Source organism: Betta splendens, chromosome 21 (assembly GCF_900634795.4).
Source record: "Betta splendens chromosome 21, fBetSpl5.4, whole genome shotgun sequence".
Lineage (NCBI taxonomy): Eukaryota > Metazoa > Chordata > Actinopteri > Anabantiformes > Osphronemidae > Betta > Betta splendens.
Window position 1 is genome coordinate 10992633 of NC_040899.1, and position 19578 is coordinate 11012210.

At 47.2% G+C, this 19578-nt stretch overlaps 2 protein-coding genes across 7 annotated transcripts; both read right to left on the bottom strand.

Annotated features, from left to right (window-relative positions):
• Nucleotides 1-411: 411 nt before the first annotated feature.
• Nucleotides 412-10340, bottom strand: slc12a8 (solute carrier family 12 member 8). Of its 2 annotated transcripts, none has more exons than XM_029137643.3 (14): nucleotides 9949-10340; nucleotides 9302-9465; nucleotides 9032-9178; nucleotides 8668-8859; nucleotides 8356-8587; nucleotides 5331-5444; nucleotides 5142-5229; nucleotides 4651-4738; nucleotides 4162-4308; nucleotides 2108-2759; nucleotides 1934-2031; nucleotides 1730-1847; nucleotides 1241-1301; nucleotides 412-1158 (listed from the first exon to the last, which is right to left on the bottom strand). In XM_029137643.3, exons 2-14 carry the CDS (start codon nucleotides 9434-9436, stop codon nucleotides 993-995), a joined length of 2238 nt encoding a protein of 745 aa, XP_028993476.1. In that variant the 5' UTR covers nucleotides 9437-9465; nucleotides 9949-10340; the 3' UTR covers nucleotides 412-992. The 2 variants fall into 2 exon arrangements, with proteins under 2 accessions (XP_028993476.1, XP_028993475.1); XM_029137642.3 differs by having other exon boundaries at nucleotides 412-1161.
• Nucleotides 10341-10982: 642 nt separating this feature from the next.
• znf148 (zinc finger protein 148) lies at nucleotides 10983-18913 on the bottom strand. 5 transcript variants are annotated; one of them, XM_029137140.3, is made up of 7 exons: nucleotides 18664-18913; nucleotides 16554-16909; nucleotides 16288-16413; nucleotides 16065-16188; nucleotides 15847-15930; nucleotides 15628-15746; nucleotides 10983-15513 (listed from the first exon to the last, which is right to left on the bottom strand). In XM_029137140.3, the coding sequence occupies exons 1-7, from the start codon at nucleotides 18704-18706 to the stop codon at nucleotides 13879-13881; spliced, it is 2487 nt and encodes an 828-aa protein (XP_028992973.2). In that variant the 5' UTR covers nucleotides 18707-18913; the 3' UTR covers nucleotides 10983-13878. The 5 variants fall into 5 exon arrangements, with proteins under 5 accessions (XP_028992973.2, XP_028992971.1, XP_028992972.1 ...); XM_029137138.3 differs by having other exon boundaries at nucleotides 18577-18911; XM_029137139.3 differs by having other exon boundaries at nucleotides 16599-16909; nucleotides 18577-18901.
• Between the last annotated feature and the right edge of the window lie 665 nt (nucleotides 18914-19578).

Here is a 19578-nt window from a genome sequence, read left to right on the forward strand (position 1 = left end):
AAAGTAGCACTAACTTCAGTCAGTTACTTTATCACACTTGTGTTTTGTAGTGATATGTTTTTTAATGGAACGGTGCCTTTGAGTCCTGAAACTCTTATTATGGTGAGTTCAAATCATTTTGTCCTACAGGTCTACTGCACATACAGAATCTGCCATCCAGCCCAAGTTAGGCCTTTCTATATAACTGAACCGACCACTGACTGTTGAGCAGCTGAGGTCGAGCGGGACAACGTTCACTTCTACGCTCTGTGAGACCCAGTGACACTCGAGGCCACGTTTACATGTTGTGTCCAGACCGCATCTGTTGCGGTTTGAGGAGAAATGTTTGTTGATTCACGTCAAAAACGACTGGGAACAGAACCAGCGGAAACACACTGGAACCGTTTTTTTTAAAAAAAAAAGCTCCCAGTACCAAAAGGGGACAGACCATTATTATTTACCAGTGTGTTGTCAGGCTGCAAACCTGAAGGCGAAGGTGGATGTGAAAAAGGATGTGGTTGCAGATGCAGGAAGTTTAACCACGTGATAAATATAGTTCAGGGAAATGATAATAAATACATAAATAGTATATAAATCAGCCACAGCACTGAAACACCCAGTGGTTTTATGTTGTGGTTGAAAAGTTAACAAATGATGGTCTTTTCTGTAATTTACTTATTGAACATTAGTTTTCAGCGTTGAGATCATCATTTCACCCTCAGTTGACTGTGTTTTATTAAAGTACACAGAATATTTACACACTGCAGTTTATCATAATACAAACGTGCTGTTATGTTTCACAGATTGGGATAATATTAACTTCTATGATGTAACCACACATAAATCATCTATGTCTCTATGGCGCTCGTCCTCTCACATAATCACACACTTTGTGCAAACTCAGTAATAAAAAAAAAAAAAAAAAGTCCTGGACGTCAGAGTGGGGCTCAGAGGCAGAACGTGTGCGTCCGGGCTCCGCTCGGACACGCGATGAGGTGATCATCGGGTTCGGGTCAGTGGAGCCGCGGCTGCACCATCTCCTCCGTCCTGATGAAGGACGACTGGTGGTAGCGGTGCCGCGAGGCGAAGTCGGCGTTCTCCTCCGTCAGCTGCTTGGTTTTCAGGCCGATGGCGGACAGAGACGGCGTCAGGACGATCTCATCCTGCGGCGGCGCCTTCCTTCTGGAACACAGATCCGGTGTGACACGCGCCGCGCTGCTGCTGCTGGATGCTGTAAACGTGACGCGACAAAACACCGTACCGGCAAATGCTCCTCAGTGTTGATTTAAGCCAAGCGAAAAAGCTGAACCGAGCTGCAATGCCTGCAAACAAATCAGAGGAAAAAGTGTTATTTTCATGTACTGAATTAGATCAGTGAGTGAACTTGTTTTGATTATTCCCTCATAGAAAACAGGCTAAAATAATATATTGTATGTATTTTTTAATTACTAAGGAAGTCCCTGTTATTTTGAAGCCCTCAGAGACACACAGCGTCTCATCTGTGTGTGTCTCACGTCACCTGTGCGACAGGTGCTTCGACGCTCAAGCACACGGCGCTATTCTAGGAATCCTAAGCCCCGGCAGCTGCCAGGCTGCGGGGCCGAGGAAGCGCGAGTGAACCTCAGAGAAATGTGAACCAGCGCGTTACAAGGTCGCGTAACAGCAGCAGCGGTTCAAATGCCCGTGAGTGATAACGAGGGAAGAGGGAGATGAACCAGTGAAACATACCCAGAAGAGGCGAGGGACTCACCCAAAGGAAGTCCAGGACTGGTTTTCCCAATGTAGAAGAAGAGCAGCAGGGCCACGACTATGTTTGCTAAAGCATAGACCCACTCAATGACAAACATGATGAGTACGGAGCACAAGGCCTGAGGGGACAGACGTCAATGTGGTGCAAAAGTGGGACATTAGAGCATGAATAACGGATGGAATCATAGTGGAGGGTGTGACCTACTCCAAGCAGAGCGACCCAGTGGTTGCAGAACGCGGCGTAGAATGAATTATCTATGGGTCTGATGTCCAAGCTCGGGTTTTCAGCTTTACCACCGGCACCTGAACGAGTCAATTAAAGGGGCAGGTTAATAAAACGACGCAGCCCAGCGAGCTCTGCTTGGTGCAGGTCCATCACCTGCACAGCGGCTGTGACCCTGAGGGTCGTGACGTGAGTCCAGGCCCGTGTTTGCGTAGCTTTTGACTTCTCCTCCTCCTCCTCCTCCTCCTCCTTCGGCCTCCGGCTCCACGGCTCCACGCTCCTCCTCCGCCTCCTCCTGAGGCGGCGCTGGGCCCGCGCCCTCTCCGCCCCCCTCAGGGAACGCGTTGCTGTTCAGGTCCAGGGCGAAGCTGTCCATCAGCCTCTGTTTGGCCGTGGCCGTTCGGGCCCCGCGACGGCCGCCCGTCCCCCGAGCGGCGCCGTCCGCGCTCGGCGCCGCCGGAAAGATGTGATTCATGTCCTCGGTGAACTCCAGTAAAGTGCCTTGGCTCTGCAGACGCTCCCCCACGCTCCCGTATTTGGGGAGGGCGCCTTCGAGCAGCGGCCTGGAGCTCGGGCCGGACGGGCGGCGTGGGTCCCCTTTGGCGGCGCCGGGGGGGGGGTTCTCCCGAGTCTGCAGCTGGAACGACATGGCCACGAGGAAGTAGGAGTAGTCGACGAAGCTGTAGGTGAGCATGAAGTTGATGGTGACGATGGGAGCCAGGACGTTGACCCGCCCGATGAAAATGAAGGCCATCGTCAGCAGGCTGGTGAGACAGATCGCAGCCACCGGGGTCCTGTTGGCACCGCTCTGCGACAGAGACGGAGGGACTCATGTAGAAATTATAAATTTATGCCACACAGCTCAGGGTTAGTTTCTTCCTTGCTTCAATGCCGCTAAATAAACCTTCCCACAAAAATGTTCCCATGACCTCGTCAGCCCCTCGGCTGCTCAGGAGCCACACTCAGTCATTGCTCATAACCTGTCGCATGTTAGCATGTTCTGCCACTGTGGGCCGTTCGTTAGCTTAAAGGGTGACATTCAATTAGTGTAATTTAAAAGAAAAGCCTGTAAATAAAACCAGAGGACATTTCCACCACTATGTCCCTTTCCCCCAGTTGTTGCTGGTGCTGCTGGTTTTCACTTCCCTGGTCCCGTGTCACGCGGCTGAAGGAGCGCCGCCGTGCTCCTGGCGGGCGTCCAGAGCACACAGCGCGGCCCCGCCCCGCCCGGCGCCCTTCCTGCGTTTGTTCTGGAGCTTTGATGTGGGCCAAGATGTCTAGCGGCTCGGCCCGGGCCGCTCGGAGGGGTCAGCCGCCGCTGCCGGTCTGAGGAAGAGGGGGCGGACGGGGGTCGGGACGCCAACGTGACGGCGTCGGCGTGCGTCCTCACAGAGCGGAGAGCCCGCGCTATAATTAGCGGGCCTCCAACTGCTTCCTGCTACCGTACGTCCACCCATCACCCATGCATTCAGGCTAGAATATTATTACTCTACTATACTATTGGTCATTTGTATTAATCGTGCCATCGCAGTCAGGCATCAATCAGAGGCTTGTGCAGTTTAAATGCAATCTGAATAATCACTGTGTTCGGGTCCGTTCTCCATTACTAGCGCCTGTCTAGAGCGGGGAAACAGATCAGATGACTGTTTGTTTACTCATCTTTAGTTTTAGGTTGATTTTAATAATTACAAGATCCTCAGACTCCGCAGATTGTTTCTGAAGTAAAGCTCAGACAAATAGAAAACGTGTACGAATGTCTCGAGAGATTATTTGAATGAGGATTAGGTCGGATTATTAATCCTGGAGATGGAGTGAGCGAGTGTTAGACCTGAGCTGTTTGAAACTTCCCAAAATCATATTTAGCGAGGTTCATTTAATTACTCGGTTTGTTACAGTAATTTGCCCGTAGGAACTGTAAAGGTTGTCTTACTTTCACTGAGATTTACTGAAGTAATGACGTGTGAACAGGAGCAAAAAAATATTAATATTTACACAAGTTGCTTTCCAAAGATTATGACATAGTACTTGCCATGATTTCATCGCACAAAGTTAGAAACCAGCAGTGACTGCATGAACTCACCCACTAAATCTACATTTCAGATCATGGTGACCAGCTAATATTTTTTCAGCCAGTGACAGTGAAGCGGTCCCTCCCACTCCATGCATGCGCTCATCCACTCATCCACTCATCCATGCATCCATACACCCACCCCTCTCCCCAGGAAGGCCAGAGCGGGGACCACCCTCTCCTGGGCGATGCACTGCAGGATCCTGGGTGCTCCGTACAAGCCGCCCATGCAGGAAGCCAGGGAGGAGATGTAGAGGCCCAGCAGAAAGAGGAAACCCACCAAGGAGACCTGGAGGAGGAAGGAAAACAAACAGAGGGTGGAAGAGGATAGGGTGGGGTTGAGAACTACACCCAGTTCAGTTCCGCTGCAGCCAAGCCATTATGGAAACAATGAGGACGAACCAAGGAGTGAAATAATGTATTGATGAACCAAAGCAAAGGGTCAGTAACATGAAGACGGTTCAGCATCTGTCATACCGACAGTCCGCCTGGGGTTAAAGGTCGTCTACCTCAAACAGTCAATCAGACCCTGCACTGTTTCCACCTCAGCAGCATGTGACAGCGGGGGGGGGGGGGAATCCCCCTCCTGTCTGACTGCAATGGAAACACGAGGAGGGAGGAGTCACTGCACCTTCTCTGCGATCAAGAAGTCGTAGCGCAGCGCTTCCCTGGTGCAGATGGCTCCCAGGAGGAAGACGAAGACCAGATACAGGAACCACCTGCAACAGCACACGGCACACAGTCACCGCCGGGCCTCGCAGCAGCCCCGCGGCCCGAGGCGCCTTCGTTTGTTCTTTCCAATCAAAGTGGAAAACGCTGCCCTTTCGAGAGAACCGCAAAGCGATCTGTGGGCACCACAAGAGTAAACACGGGCCTGGAAAGTGGAAAGCACCCTTCAGGATGAATCACACCGTGATAGAGGAGCTCAGGGTCGCGTATCTGAAATCGCTCCATGCGTTTAAACAGATAAAAAGGAGCCTGTGTATTTCCTACTGTCTAAATATTTTCCCTGCGCCCGGTTCAGTCTGAGTGACTCCTGCACCGGGCTGTGGCGCTTCATTGCGGTGTTTCGCTATTTTCATCAAACAGTGGGGCAGTTGTGCGTTTGGATTGTTGTCGTACGAGGTGAAGACAGCTGCCAGGGTTCCCACTGGGATGTTGTGTTCAGGCCGCTGAAGATCTGAGCTCATGTTGAAGCCTGCCATTACCCCTACACACACACACACACACACACACGCCACAAAAATGTCCACATCCATTATACAATGCAAAGTGTACTTTCCCACATGTGCAGCACTTGTGTGACAGAACCTGTGGCAGCAGGGAAGAACACGCCGAACACCGTGAAGAACGTCTCTCCCGGGCTGTAATCCGGCATCGTGTTGCTTCCGAGCAGCTCGGGCGAATAACCGATGAAGCCGTGTTCTGAAAGGGAGGCCAGAGAGTCAGGACAGAACCTTGTGAGGGGGGGGGGTCTTCACTGTGAATATCAGCCGGGTTCTAACATATTTCATAACGGAGCAGAACATCTATCATTAATCCATGCTGTCCATTGTCATTTTTTTATTTCTAACAGCAAAGCTTCCCTTTCAACCAGTCGCTACAGCAGCGGTCTGGTTTCTCTGGTGCTCACGGTTCAACGGGACGCAATCAGCCTCAGGGCTTTTTACAGTGGTGCTTTCTGAGCAGTGGGTTTTCTAAGAAGGGATTAGAGTAGAACCAGGTGTTTGAATGTCATACTCCAAGTCCTCATCATTCACCAGGAGCGTCTCGCTGCTCAGCTGCAATGACTTGAATATCCCATAAGACGATTCTAACATTTACCAGCATGAAAAACACAAAAGAGATCAGTGCTTTTTTCCCCCCCAATCAGATCATTTTCAACATAAGCATTACTTTAACATATAATGTCGTATAAAGGCAGCTCAGGTAACTTGGGCCTGTTTATTTATAGATCTATTCTATCATACCACACAATCTGAGCGGCCCTGCTACGTTACAACACTGGCCTTTTCCCCCTTGCTTATCTTGCGATGGGAAAGAATGTGTTCTCTCAGATTAATGACATGTTTATCCAAGAGGAAGTCGCCACCCTTTACAGAAGCTTTGCAGCTTCCAAGTTCGAGAGGACGACTGGGAGCGAGCGAGAGAGGGAGGCAGAGAGCGAGATGAAAAGCCCCCCCCCCCCGTTTGTTTCAGGCCAAAGCCCAAACCAGAAGGTCGCGACCTAACAGCTGTGACTGGATGAACTGGCACCAGGCTGTTGTTCACTCCGTGACCCGGTGAGACCGTCCACTGTCCACACGGTCCACATCCAAGTCCACGTCTGCACCACGGGCTCCACACCCTTATTACAAAACCAAGCTCCGACATCCAACCATGCCAGATGCTCAGATTTAGGCGTTTACACATTTCTACAACATGAACACAAATGTTTATAATGTTTCAGTATTTATACGTATATTAATTAAATCATTATGGTGAACGGCCTGATGTTGAAGACTTTAATTGGGAGTTTAAGTATAATTTTGATCTTTATCCTTTGGAATAAAGCTGTCATAATGAGTAAAGGTCAGACTGTATGTAGGGGTTTTGGGCAAAAGGGTTGATAAGAGTTTCCACATTCACACACATCTATGGGACAAGTGCGAGGGGCTCCTCTCCGAGCTCAGCATTCCTGATACAGACAGGAATGTGTAGTCGGATTACATGAGCATCTGAGGCCTCTCCCTCTGCCGCACAGACCTCCATTCTCCCACACTAACCAGTACAAGTGCCTCCGAGGACCGGTTCAGGCTGGGCTGTAACAAAGGTGGAGCTGGTGCCGCTGGGAGGACAGCTCCAGATTATAGCAGGGATCACAGGGAGAAGCCGCGTGGTGGCGTCTGGAGCAGCAGCGGCGCTCGGATCTCAGTTCCGGCCCTTTCTCTATGTCATTTTCGAAAAATGTGGGTGAGACTGGTTGACACCCTAAACCCCAGACCCAAGGAGCACATGGTGGCTTCCTGTTGTACTGTATGAGGAGATCACTTCTGTGTGTTCAATCTAAGTACGTCTCTCAGGAGGGACTGTGGCTGAACGGTGTGGTTGCAGACAATACACTGTTCAATACACTGGAGGACGACAAGTGGGAGATTTAGTTCCTGCTGTCGGAGATGATGAAGCACCGTTCTACTGTGAACGCTCTCATTTACTGCTATTTCTCAAAGTTAAACTCCACCTGCCACCGATCTGCAGGAAGTGTCATGTAAAGTCAGAGCCTTGTTGCTGTGGAACTACTGTAATATTAGATTCATTATTTTTATATTTCACCTGTTTATGATTTTCAAGTTATGTGCAAATTATTAACAAAAAATATCCTTTAAAAATAGTTTTAATGCTTAGATTTCAAAAGCCAAAGCTAAATAATGAAGTATAATGATAATGCAAAATAAAATAATAAATAAAAAAATAAAAATAAAAAAAGTACAACATAAAGTTAGCTTTAAATTAGAGCCTTTCAGACGACGGAGATGTTACTACTTGCAAAACATGACAAGTCAATATTTCAGTCAAGTTGTGAAGAGACGCCTCATCTTTCACAATACCAGACCTGTCATGATGACGGTGTTGCCAAATCAACACTGGGGACATGTTATTAATATGACGGTCTGACTTCTTCCTCCAGGATGCGCGGTGCAGGCTAATCAGCCTCTGTCAGTTAGCGACGGGACCTGCTGGGTCGCTGCCAACCACGAGGTCACCACCAAACACAGCAGCTCTTAATTGGAAAAACCTGGAGACGCCAACATGACTGTCGAGGCAATGAACTGTGGGAGAACCAGGACGGCTGGGACGGGGGGATTTAACCAAACTGGCAACTTTTTGGATTACTGGTAAAAAGCAGCAGCAAAAGTATTGATTCACGTTTAGTAGAAGTATTCGCGCAAAGACCAGCTTTAACTCAGGAACACTTTTCTCTTCCCAGTGACAGGATGTTGATAATCAGTGAAAACAGGAAATGTGGGATAGAACTTCCTGAAAGCCAGAACAAGAACACACACACACACACACACACACACACACACACACACACACACACACACACACACACACACACACACAAACAACACGCGCGAGAAAACCTGCAATTTACACACACGGATTTTGTAGCAACCTGTTAAATCAGTGACTCAACGGCTCCGCCTAGCGGTCAAAATAAGTAGTTCCGTGGATTTCTGTTAAGTCTCTGTACTGGACAGCACAAACACGTGTATCAAATTCATTAATAAGCTCTACATTACCGTGATCTTGCACACCAACTAACTAACTAACTAACCCAGACTCCCATCCGTACCTGGGTCAAGGTGGGTGAAGGTGCCGATGACAAAGTCCAGCGTGGACACCGCCAGCACGGCCAGCAGCAGCAGCTGGAGTCGGACGATCCACTTGACCCCGGCCAGGTTGATGCCGAGCAGGGCCAGCAGCACCGCCGCCGACATGCCGCGCACCGCCCACTGCGACTGCAGGCCCAGCAGCTCCGCCACCGACTCGGAGAAACCCGTGATGTACATGGCGCCGGCCACGCACTGTTGAACGGATGGAGAGCACTCGCGGAAACCCGTCAAACCACAACGACGGTACCAGCCGAGTCCGACTGACCACTCACTTGTCCGAACACGTAGAGGAGGCCCACCGTGCCCCCGACGCGGCCGCCGAGGACGGTGGAGATCATGGAGTAGATCCCTCCGCTCCCGGCGCCACAGTGCTCACACACGCCGATGCCGGACATGACCGTCACCAGGGCCACCGCCACGACCATGGAGACCAGGAACATCCCCGCCAGCACGCCCGCGTTGCCCTGAGGGACGCCACAACACCGGCACCAGCCAATCAGGACGAAGCAAGTGAAACCACAGACCGTCTTCAGCGGGGATGATGTGATGTTACTGTAAGTCATCTGTGTACAGCTCTAGTGCTGTACATACAGTAGGAGCCTATGGCTGCGGCTTATATATGTCAGCGTCACTCACCACCAGGTAACCAGTGCGCAGGAATAAAACCACGCCAAAAATGTTGATCATGCAGGTGGTGAAAACTCCGTCCCAGGTGCCGAACAGCACCGGCTCCCACACGAACACCTTGATCCTCCACCAGGGTTGGCTGGAGTGCTGCAAGCCCTGACCCACACACGCACACACACACACACACACACACACACACACACACACACGCACACGCACACAATAAGCAGTGAGTGGATGAAATGACCACCGCGGATCAGAGGGTCGCGAGCTTCTCACCTGCGCATCTTCATGAAACAGCTCGTGCACGCGTGTGTTCGTGTTGCTGTCGTGAACTGCCCCCTTCAATAGTCCAGTCCCGTCTCTCTGCCGGTCACCTGCGTGCATGCTCCAGTGCATTTGACGGGAATCCATTGCAAACAGGGGTTTCTGCTGATACAGACCTGTTATTGACGCCGCATTAAAAGAGAGGAGACGCACACTTAATATTCCAATTTCAAATGAGGAGGCAACGTTACTTCGTCCCGTTCAGGCGCTTGGCTGAGTTTGTCTTGCGACTGGTTCCACCTATGCACGTCAAACAGTAACAGGTGCAGCGCGAGGACGCCCGGGTGCAGCAGGATGTGCGCCTGACGCTGCGGCTCAGGAAGCCGTCGGTGCAAAAACCTCGTTGACAAATGCGCCAGTTTAAGACATATATGTAAATAGCGCAAAATCTCAGCTAAGCCCTAAGCTTGAAGTGTACAAGGCAACTTAACTACGCTGATTGGACTGATTTACAATAAACAGTTCGCCCGTGTGTCTGTGAAGATTTAGCAAACGTGTCATAAAGAAGAACAAGCGCTGTTTTTGCGCCATGTTGTTCATCAGACGCAGCGACGTTGTCGAATTAACGTTTTTTTTTATCTAGCGTCGTTTCATCGTACCTGTCACAGGACGTCTCACTCCATACTGACAACACAAGAAGAGAATCAGTCAAATCAGATCATGATGGATCCAGCCGGTGTGTGATGGGAGCTTCGGGCTCCTCCAGAAGTTACGCGGTCCGTGAAGGCGTCACCGGCTCTGCGCCGTGCTGGACGTCCTTCAGGGCGTGTTGCTGTGGGTTTGCTCAAGGAGCCAGGTGTTGGTTTTGGCGGGGCCCGCAGTGGGTAAGGTTGACTAATGATTACAGCTGTAAAATGCCCGCACGGTGCCCATTATCTTTATCTTTGAACTAGAGAAATCCCTAGAACCGGACTCAAGGCTGTGGGAAACGACACGTGTGGGAGCAAGAGACGTTTCATTCCGCTACAGGATGGTTGTGAACCACTTCCTCCGGGCTTTACGTAACGCGACGTGGCTTCTGAACATGTGGCAGGTACTCCTGAAGCGCAGCTCCTCCCACCCAGCAGGGGGCCTGGCCACGCGCGTGAAACGCGTTCCACGCAGGTGAGTTTCTCTGACCCAACTTAGAAATGTCACTATTGCTTTAAGGAGCTGAGCAACAGTTTGGACTGTTAGAGTTCCTACAGTTATCTTTCAAGCAAGATCAATGTGACACTATATTATTGTCATTTGCCTGCTTATTTGCCTCGAATTCAATTAAATATTAATCAAACCCTGTAGATGCTTGTTGGACCAGAAAACTGCAAAAGCATCTTTAGTGATAAATTTGTTCAAGTGAACATGAATTTGAAGAAATATTATCATGGATCTGTACAGAAGGTGCAGCTTCAATGTTACTAGTAGTTTTTTTCTATTTAAAACTAAATAAACAAACAAAATAAAGAGTTTTGATACGCTATGCCTTTATGTCAGCTTTGCTTTAGCGCCTCCTGCAGGTGATGAGAAGCACTGTTGGTGTAGGACAGGCAGAGCAGCACTTGGAATATTGATGAATAATAATATAATATTTATGCATTTGTACAGGGCTCCCCGGCCTCTGGTAGAGGTGGCATAAGTAAAACAGACAGTTGAATCACGTTCATATACCATGAATTATTTTATTTTATAAGGACGTGACACACAACAATCAAAACAACAATTGAATCCGATTGTTTACAAATCATAATATATTGCAAAAATCTAATTATATGGGTTACTGGACTGAAATTATTCAGCTACAATTAAAGCTGCACATTATTCATTAAACAAGTTCACTCGACCCAACAAGTTAAAAGAGACCATGCAAATACACCTTTACCATCTATCTTAAGATCAGCCTTACAGCCAAGTGGTAAGACTTCCTCCACGTGTCCATTAAAAGTATGAAAAGGTTCACACTCAAGAAGGATCAAGATTTCTAACTGTATTTAAAGATTCTGACATAAACAACTTATACAGAGATAAATGAAGGTAGCCATAGCAACTGCATATGATATACTGTACATATCAGTGCCTTAAATGATGTTTCAAAAATAGTATTATCAAAAAATTCATAATTCAGTTGTTTGTTTTGTTTTTTTTTTTTACACATTTTTTTTCTAGCTTACACAAGGACACTTATGGCAAGGTTACTGAAGACAGCAGAATTAAAAACAAAAGAACATATACTGTTCAAATGATGAATGAATCGCCACCAACAGTTGTGCATTTGAAATTGCTCAAGTGAATTCGAAATTCTACGCGGACAATTCGAGGGATAAAATGCCGCAAAGCAGGAAAAGTCCGATAACTGTGCTTTCAAAAATTGTGTACAATGAAACTACATATTTATATTTCACCCACAACTGTAGTCAAACTTGCAAAATGTAAGCTGTTTACAGATGTAAATAGTTGATACAAAACATTGCATTGAGTATTGTCTTGAATCAAAAACTGGTGTTTTCTGGAGGTTTTTCATTATCTGTGGTTGTAACAGTAAAACGAATCAAAACACAAACTGCACTAACGTACAAAAAAAAAAAATGCTTTTGAACCAATCGGTATTAAACTTGTAAAAAATTGTCAGTGATTTATATACAAACCTCACATTTTGATGGCAAGTGAAAACCATTTGTTGTAGAGTCTAATAAATGCTGGGAAACTAATCATTCGCTGTCCTTGCACAAGCCTCGTCTTTACCACAACAACCTAGCAGTACTTCTCAGAACATAACAATATACAGTATATTTACAGCAGGATATTGTCTATACATTCTAGAGGGAATGTTCAATGGTGAAAAATAAATTTCATGATTACGACAAGTGCTGTCTGTCCCTGATTGTCTAACAAGAGGGAGCTGGGATGCGATGGCGCCGACACGAGCGAGTGTTTAACACAGTAAGTGGACGCGCACACGTGTTCCCGTGGAAAAGAACAGTGTTCAAGAAACAGAGGAGGCCTGACTCAACCATCAACAACATGGTTTCAACAAGGCCCGGACAGATGCAGCAAACTACTCAATGATGGCAAACGGGTCATAATCAAGTATTAAAATTACACATCAGTATATGTAGAAACTGCATGAAAATGCTCTGTCCCTCCTGCTGTTTCTTGAAGTTGTGAAATAATAAAAAAAAACTAAGAGCAAAATTAAATGAAGCTCCCACATGTCAACATATTACAGTTTGAATAGGTTGATAGCTTATGTGTTTGTTCTTATTGTGCAAGTTGAATTAGTAGCCTTAGAGCGTCGACTGTCTAAAAAGAGAAATTATGACAGGGAAATGGTTTAATGACGGCTGGAATTGAAAAAAAAAGGCACAGATGTAAAACTAGCTAACTGGAAAACTGAGCATTTCCACAGGTGCTGGTCACAATCCAGCCTCCACAAAACCGTGGAGTTCAGTCAATAAAATGACTTGTCGTCACATCGTTGTTCCCTCAAAAGTTCTGTGTTCTCCAAGAACAACAAGTACTATCAAAAGGAGCGAGCGACTAAAGTGAAGAGCGTTGTCTCTAATTTCATATAACCCAAATGTGAGCGCGGGTCCACTAAGTGGCCAGTGTTAAAAATCTCATCAAACAGAACAGTTGTTTTAAGTGGAGGCTTTAAGCAGATTCCTCCACTGTGGAGTTACTACAATTACTGTAGTGGTGCATGTGCAACTGGTGCAAACGTTAAGCACAATCGTGTTCGGGGATCTACGACAAAAAAAGCTGAATTATCCTGCAGTCATCGCGTGCAGCTAGTTGATACCCATGTTTTCTGGGGAGAGGGGGATTTACATTGTTTCCGGCAAGAAAGTCACATTTGAAATGAAGAACAAAAAAAAAATCAGTGCATGGAGTCCAGACGAAAAAGTACATAATCAGGTAAATCTACACACATCCTGTACGAACTCCCACGTCAGCTGAGAAATAAAGTGAAGAATTAGAAATGATCTACTCGTGGTTTCAGTTCAGTAGGGAACTTCACAGGAGTTATGTTCTAGGAGTGAACTCAAATTTGACTGGGGAACAAGGGGAGGTAGCTAGAGTCAGAGAAGCAGAAGCAAACATAAATAGGCCAACAGTTTGATAGGTGGAAATATTGCAATAAAGGAGCAAGAGTTAGACTTGCAGGAGACTTAATCATCCTTTGTGCAAGGCAAAGTGATTGACAGGAACATTCACATAACTTTAAACTCCATGGCAGCGGTACGACCGTTTGATTTTCAGTGTCTCTTGCTTTACACTTTGGTCACTTAATCTCTTGATGTACATTCAGGAGCGACAACATACAATTTTTTTTAATTTAAGGAGGAAATAATGATAATCATGATTTATCACTTCAGATTCTTTCTATTAGGCTGAAAAAAAAAAAACAAATTATGAATACGTTTTGTAAAAAAAATGCTTTCAGAAAATGTACTTTTTTTCTTCTTTAAATGGGACTGATTTTGGCAAAACATGAGACATAAGATAAAGTGCAGCTGAAATTATTAAACAGAAATAATTCCTCCCCCTTCCCCTCAGCCAAAGGTTTCACTGGATGAAACATCGGGCGAGGAGTTCAGTTGAGACCTAGACTCTGTAACTCTGACTAAGGGGAACTCGGAGAAGTCTGTGCTGTGTCCTCGAAGACTTACTTGTCCGTTGGCAACGGTAAACTGCGAGGAGGCTCCAGATCTCGACGTCTGGAAGTGAGATTTGAAGTTCTGATCGAAGGAGCTTATCTGAAAAGTCTGCAGGATTCCCTGTGTGGAGTCCGTCTTTTTGGAGGGCGAGACCTGCTCCAGAAAGTCCTCAGCTGGGGACACGGCGGACGGGGGCGTGGTCTCGTCGCCTGAAAATGAGAACGAGTGCTGCGAGTCCCCGACCAGCAGGCCATAGTGAGGTTTGTCTAAAGTGGACCTTAGCGGAGAGCTCATCCCTGATTTGAACCTGCTGGGGGAGGGGAACTGTTTTTCTGTGGAGAACAGAGGCTGTCCGGCCAACGTGGGGTTTTCGGACACCAGGCTGAGGCTCTGGCTCGTCAGGTAGCTGTCGTTCTGGCTGGTCCTCTCCAGCGCCTGCTGAAGGAACTTGGAGTACTCCTGCAGGAGGCTGACCTTCTCGGCGGGCGGCTGGGCCTGGGCGCTGGAGGCCCCGAGGCTCTCCACGGGGCTGCCGTCCGAGACGTCGGACGAGTTGATGGAAATGCTGGACGTCACCTCCGTGTCGGCCACGCTGAAGGAAATGTCCGCCTGCCCGTTGGCTTTGTTGGAGTAGTGGTCCAGCAGCGTCTGGAGGACCTCGTCTGGCAGCACGCTTTTGTCGTGAGCTGCCTTGATCTCGGCGCCGATGGGCTGCGGCTCCAGGATGGTGGCCGGCACCGTTTCCTCGATGACGGCCGACACCACGGTCTGCGTAACAGACGGCTGAGTCGAGATGCTGCTTGTGTTCAGGCCGAAGTCCCTGTTGTTGTTGTTGATGGCGGCGTGAAGGTAGCGTTTCTTCTTCAGAAACTGCATGGCGTCGTCGTAGTTGGTGCTGCTGGCCGCTGGCTTCGTCGGCCCTCCTTGAAGGGTTTCAACCGACTCGAGTTCAGAGTTGCTCTCCACGTCTAACAGGCCTTGTTTGTCCACAATCTCGAACGTGTACTGTGTGACCTTAGCGCTGTCCTCGAAGGACGGCAGGGTGGACAGGCAGGGAGGCGCCTGTTCGCTCAGCTGTTTGAGACTCCTCTTGGGGACCTTCTTCAGAACTAGCTTGGGGGGAGTCGTCTCCCCCGATGACACGTCGCCTTCCTGGTGCTGGACAGTGGTTTCCTCAGGAAGCTCCACGGAGTAGTCAGCGATCACGTACTCGTGTTTGACTTTGGAGGGCACGGCGTAGAGAGGTAGACCTTCGATTTTACTCCGCTTCTGCTCCTCCTTCTCCTCCATTTCTACCACGGTGATGGTGTGGCCTTCTGTGTGGGCAGCGGCGAAGGCGCCCGAGATCTTGTCTGCACCCTTCTGCCGCTTTTTCTTGGGAAGTGAACACTCTTTGGCTGAAAAGGGGAGTCCTAACGAATCGGCTTCACGCAGAGGTCCGGCTTTTCCAGCAGCCTTGTTGGTTTTCCTCTCTCTGTTCTCGTGACACATTCGTCTGTGCTTCAAAACGCGATCGGTTCTGGAGAAGTACTGTAGACAGGGGACACAATACATTAAACACAGACAGTACTTGAATAATTTGCTCTGAACCAAGAACTTTTAATGTGAGCACCAGCCTAGATAATATGCTGTTTTTAAACTCACCTGGTGACAGTAGTCACATTGGTAGGGCTTCTCTCCACTGTGAGTCCTCTTGTGTCGCTCCATGTGATACTTTTGAATAAACCTCATTCCACACTCATCACAGCGAAAAGGCTTTTCACCTAAACGAGGACCAACAAGGAAAAACATGTGTGTGTCTTTACACTCAAGACGACTAATAAAGTCATAGTGACAGCCTGATGGAATTCCCTCATCACTCACCAGTATGGATCTTCTCATGCCTCTGGAGAAGGTATTTCTGGATGAAGCGCATGTCACACTGGCTGCACTGAAACGGCTTCTCGCCTTGAGCAAACAGAGTGACGCAAAGAAAGCGTTGCCCCATGTTTTGTTATTTAGCATTGCAGATGCTGTTTATGTGAATCATCTTTTAATAGGACAACAAAATTAATTTTAGGGCATGACTGAGTAATTCATACCGGTGTGAATGAAGACGTGCCTCTGAAGATGATAATTGGTCCTGAACGCAGCATTACAGTGAACACAGACGTGACTCTTGGGGTTTTGTATCCCCAATGATCCATCATCATCAACGCTGAGTATCTACAACAGAAAAAGAGGAAAAAGGAAAACACCATTGTTTGTCAGTGGTCTCTGTGAAAGTCTATCAGTCCTGTAAAACACTTCCTTTCTGGCTTGTACCTTTGCTGGAGATCGCTGCTTCCTTTTTTTCTTCTTGGGACACATCATCAGGTCCTTAACTGCTTTTTTGTCCTTTTTTATTTGGACTGCTGGATCGGACAGCTTTAATTCCTGCTTAATGCTCAACTGTAAAAGAAGAAAGTCGTTCAATATTGCACACTAAATTTAAAATGCTAATAAATATTGGTTTATTGTCCTTGACGACTACAATTGTAGATTTGTTTACTATGGAAAATTATTTCGCATGGTGGCTGACTATTTCTTACTGGCATATGAAGCAGCGTATTGGTGAGTTTTAAGGGGAAATGCACCTCGTCTCCTCGTGCACCATTCTTTGTCATCTCCTCCTGCATCATCAGCTGCTCTGGAGGGACCAAATCGTGAGTGACCAGCGAACTCCCAGTCAAGTCCTCGTCGTCGTCTTCGTCGTCGTCGCCGTCATCATCCTCGGCCAGGAGCGGGTGATTCGCCAACGATCGCTCGCCCAGGGTCATCACCACCAGTCCTCCTCCACTGCCCAGACGAATTCTGCCGCCACCGTCCATTCCTCCGCTGCTGCACTTCAACAGCAAGCCCTCCAGCTTGTCCTCAGTGTTCATCGTACATAGAGTAATAATTAAGTCTGTTTAAAACAAAGAGCGTTTGTTATTGAGAACATAGAGAGTCTAACAGAAGAGGACACACACAAACATCAAGCATTATCAAAAAACACGTTTTTAAATTGGAAACATCAATGAATGTTGGTTCATCATTTAGCATGATCTGTTCTCTGTGCATTTCACTCATGTATTTACTTGTTTCACACACGACACCAGCCTTTCAAACATGCCACGCAAGGGTTAAGAGTTATGATCCCACGCAGATCCACCTCCTTCACCCAAACAATCCCTCATCTGAGTCAAATATCAACTTTAACTGGGTCAGATGCTGTATCTATGATCCCGTCTCACAAAAGCTATTATAGTGTTGCGTGACAGGAGGCACTACGAAGCAACCGCAGTGTTTGTTAATACAACAACTTACAAAGTAAAACTAGTTTCTGCGTTGGTGGTCTAAAAATATATTTAAAAAGTGAACGCAACTAGTGGATCAGACACAAATAAATCTGCTTAAGAGGCGGCTAATTGTCAGTCTGCGTTGACATCAGGGTGTTTATTCAGTCAGAACAACAGCAATAGATAACGTATGCTCACTTACTGACACGCTTCTTCAGCTCCTGAGCTTAATCGGTTAACGTTACTAAGAGATCGCTTGATCCTAAAACGCATGCTAACCTAAAGTTAGCGCCCGAGAGCTGTTTGGTGAGGTGTGTTTGCGCGGTGTTAGCGAATATAACGTCGTTCTGACCCATGAGGCAGTAAGACGGGTCACGGTTGAGACCGACACACACACCACCACTGAGCCCCGCGTGTAAACACCCTCACTGTGTCGCCTGGATTACCTGGTCACCAGTCAGTCTCCTGCTAGCCTGTTAGCTGGTCAAGGCTGCTAACGTTAGACCGCAGTATTTACCACAACAGTCGAGGAAACGTAGGGGACGAGGCCCAACAGACCTTCAAAATTAAAGCTTGTTCACTACTTCAAATGGGGAAAGCAGCGTCAATAAAAAATATATTTTTAATTATAGCTTAGTAAATTCTACGCTATATGATAATGTGGATGATGCACGTGTCAACGCGCTGCCTTATATACTAACCATTCGAGCTGAATGACATTTAATTTAATTTGACCCCATCTCAGAGAAACCTTTATTGCTCAATATATCTAAAATAAATCGGCTATCCCCCAACTAAGCGCTAAGTCATGTATTGGTGCAGCGCTACTTACTAAAAAAACGCAACAAGTACTTTCCTGAGTGCTTTACTTTGACAGCAATAACCGGAAGTTTCAGCTGGACTGTACACACTTGACAGACGTCTAAGGCCTGTTTGACTGTAGTTAGCCTTGTGCTAGTAGCTCGCTGCAAACATTTATCAGCCCCTGCTACTGTAACAACATATTCGCGCCACACATTCAACTCAACAGTCGTGTCTACCCATACGCACTGTTCAAAAATACATTGTAGTCCGCACACACCACACAAAACACAACTTTTGCGTGTCCGTTCCAGCAAACTTGTCAGCAGAGAGAGTTCGCCGTGGAGCTAGCAGCGCTAGTTTCCTCAGCCTCTGCTCAATATGTAGCCTGCTAGTCGAGCTAACTGCTCGCTTCTAAAGTCGGCCAGCACCACGCGTCACAGTAGAACACAAATCACATGTCAAATGAAGCCGCTGCATTAGTATTTCTTACCTGCTATGCGCCTTAAACGCGTTTGGCTGTCATGATTGTTATGCAAGACTACAGTGTACTGATGGTGTGCGGAATAATCATACACACCATCACATTTCACGGAGGCATGAAGATATTCGTTTGTCGCCATCTAGTGGTGGATATTGGTAAGTGCCGGACACGGCGATCCTGGTCCCTGCTGCAGATACATTTCCTAATACGACCTACTTCCCCAAGTCGCCTTCAATACAGCCCTAATAGGTGTCATTTGATTTTTTTCATGCATTTTGTAGCATTTTGTATGTTGTAGCCATTGAATATGTGAATTAATTAATGGTTAATGCATTCTGCTTTTTTTCTATTTATAGCTTGCACTGTCGCAAATTTGATCCATCATCTGATAGAATCCGTGCGGAAATTAAGCACGACACTGGGTAACGGGGTTAGAGGCAACATGAAACATCAGTTTCATGCAGTTGTGTCTGACGTGGTTTGTATTCACGCCAGCTGCAGCAAATCGTGATACACATTCTTGCTTAAACGAAGCTGGGCAAAATAGATGAAATCCTAAATTTGACGGTTATGAAAGAGCCACAGTACGTTTGACATGCTGCAAATCCCCTTCCAGAAACAAACAAGAAGCCCTCTATCAGCCTCTCCAGCTATGACCTTGTGATATTTATTAAGCTGCTGCGGGTTTCTACGGCGTCTACAGCCGCAGTATTAATGTGACTGGATAGTTTGCCATGCTTTTGAGATGATGCATGATATTTATTACGAGTTATATGTCTCTTAATGTGCCGGTTGGTGAAACAGCAGCCTGTAGCGCAGGACCGACAGGCAAAAAATAAAAAAAATAAAAAAAAGCGCATCAAGTGGAATTTGCGTAAATCGTTTAAGTTCGGTCATCTAAATTCTCTGTGAGTCCTCGGGTCAACAGGTTTGCCACAGAAAAAAAAGATGCTGAGGCTCGTGATGAGACGATAGGCTGTCATGACACACACACACACACACACACACACA

Coding starts and splice junctions, on each gene's coding strand:
- znf148 (XM_029137138.3), bottom strand. CDS start 18,706: ATGGCGACAAACGAATATCTTCATGCCTCCGTGAAATGTGATGGTGTG. Junction 16,414..16,553: donor ATACGCTGCTTCATATGCCA/GTAAGAAATAGT, acceptor CTTCTTTTACAG/TTGAGCATTAAGCAGGAATT. Junction 15,514..15,627: donor AATGTGACTACTGTCACCAG/GTGAGTTTAAAA, acceptor CCCTGTCTACAG/TACTTCTCCAGAACCGATCG.
- slc12a8 (XM_029137642.3), bottom strand. CDS start 9,436: ATGGATTCCCGTCAAATGCACTGGAGCATGCACGCAGGTGACCGGCAG. Junction 5,230..5,330: donor GTTCTTCCCTGCTGCCACAG/GTTCTGTCACAC, acceptor GTGTGTGTGTAG/GGGTAATGGCAGGCTTCAAC. Junction 2,760..4,161: donor TGGCCTTCCTGGGGAGAGGG/GTGGGTGTATGG, acceptor TCTCTGTCGCAG/AGCGGTGCCAACAGGACCCC.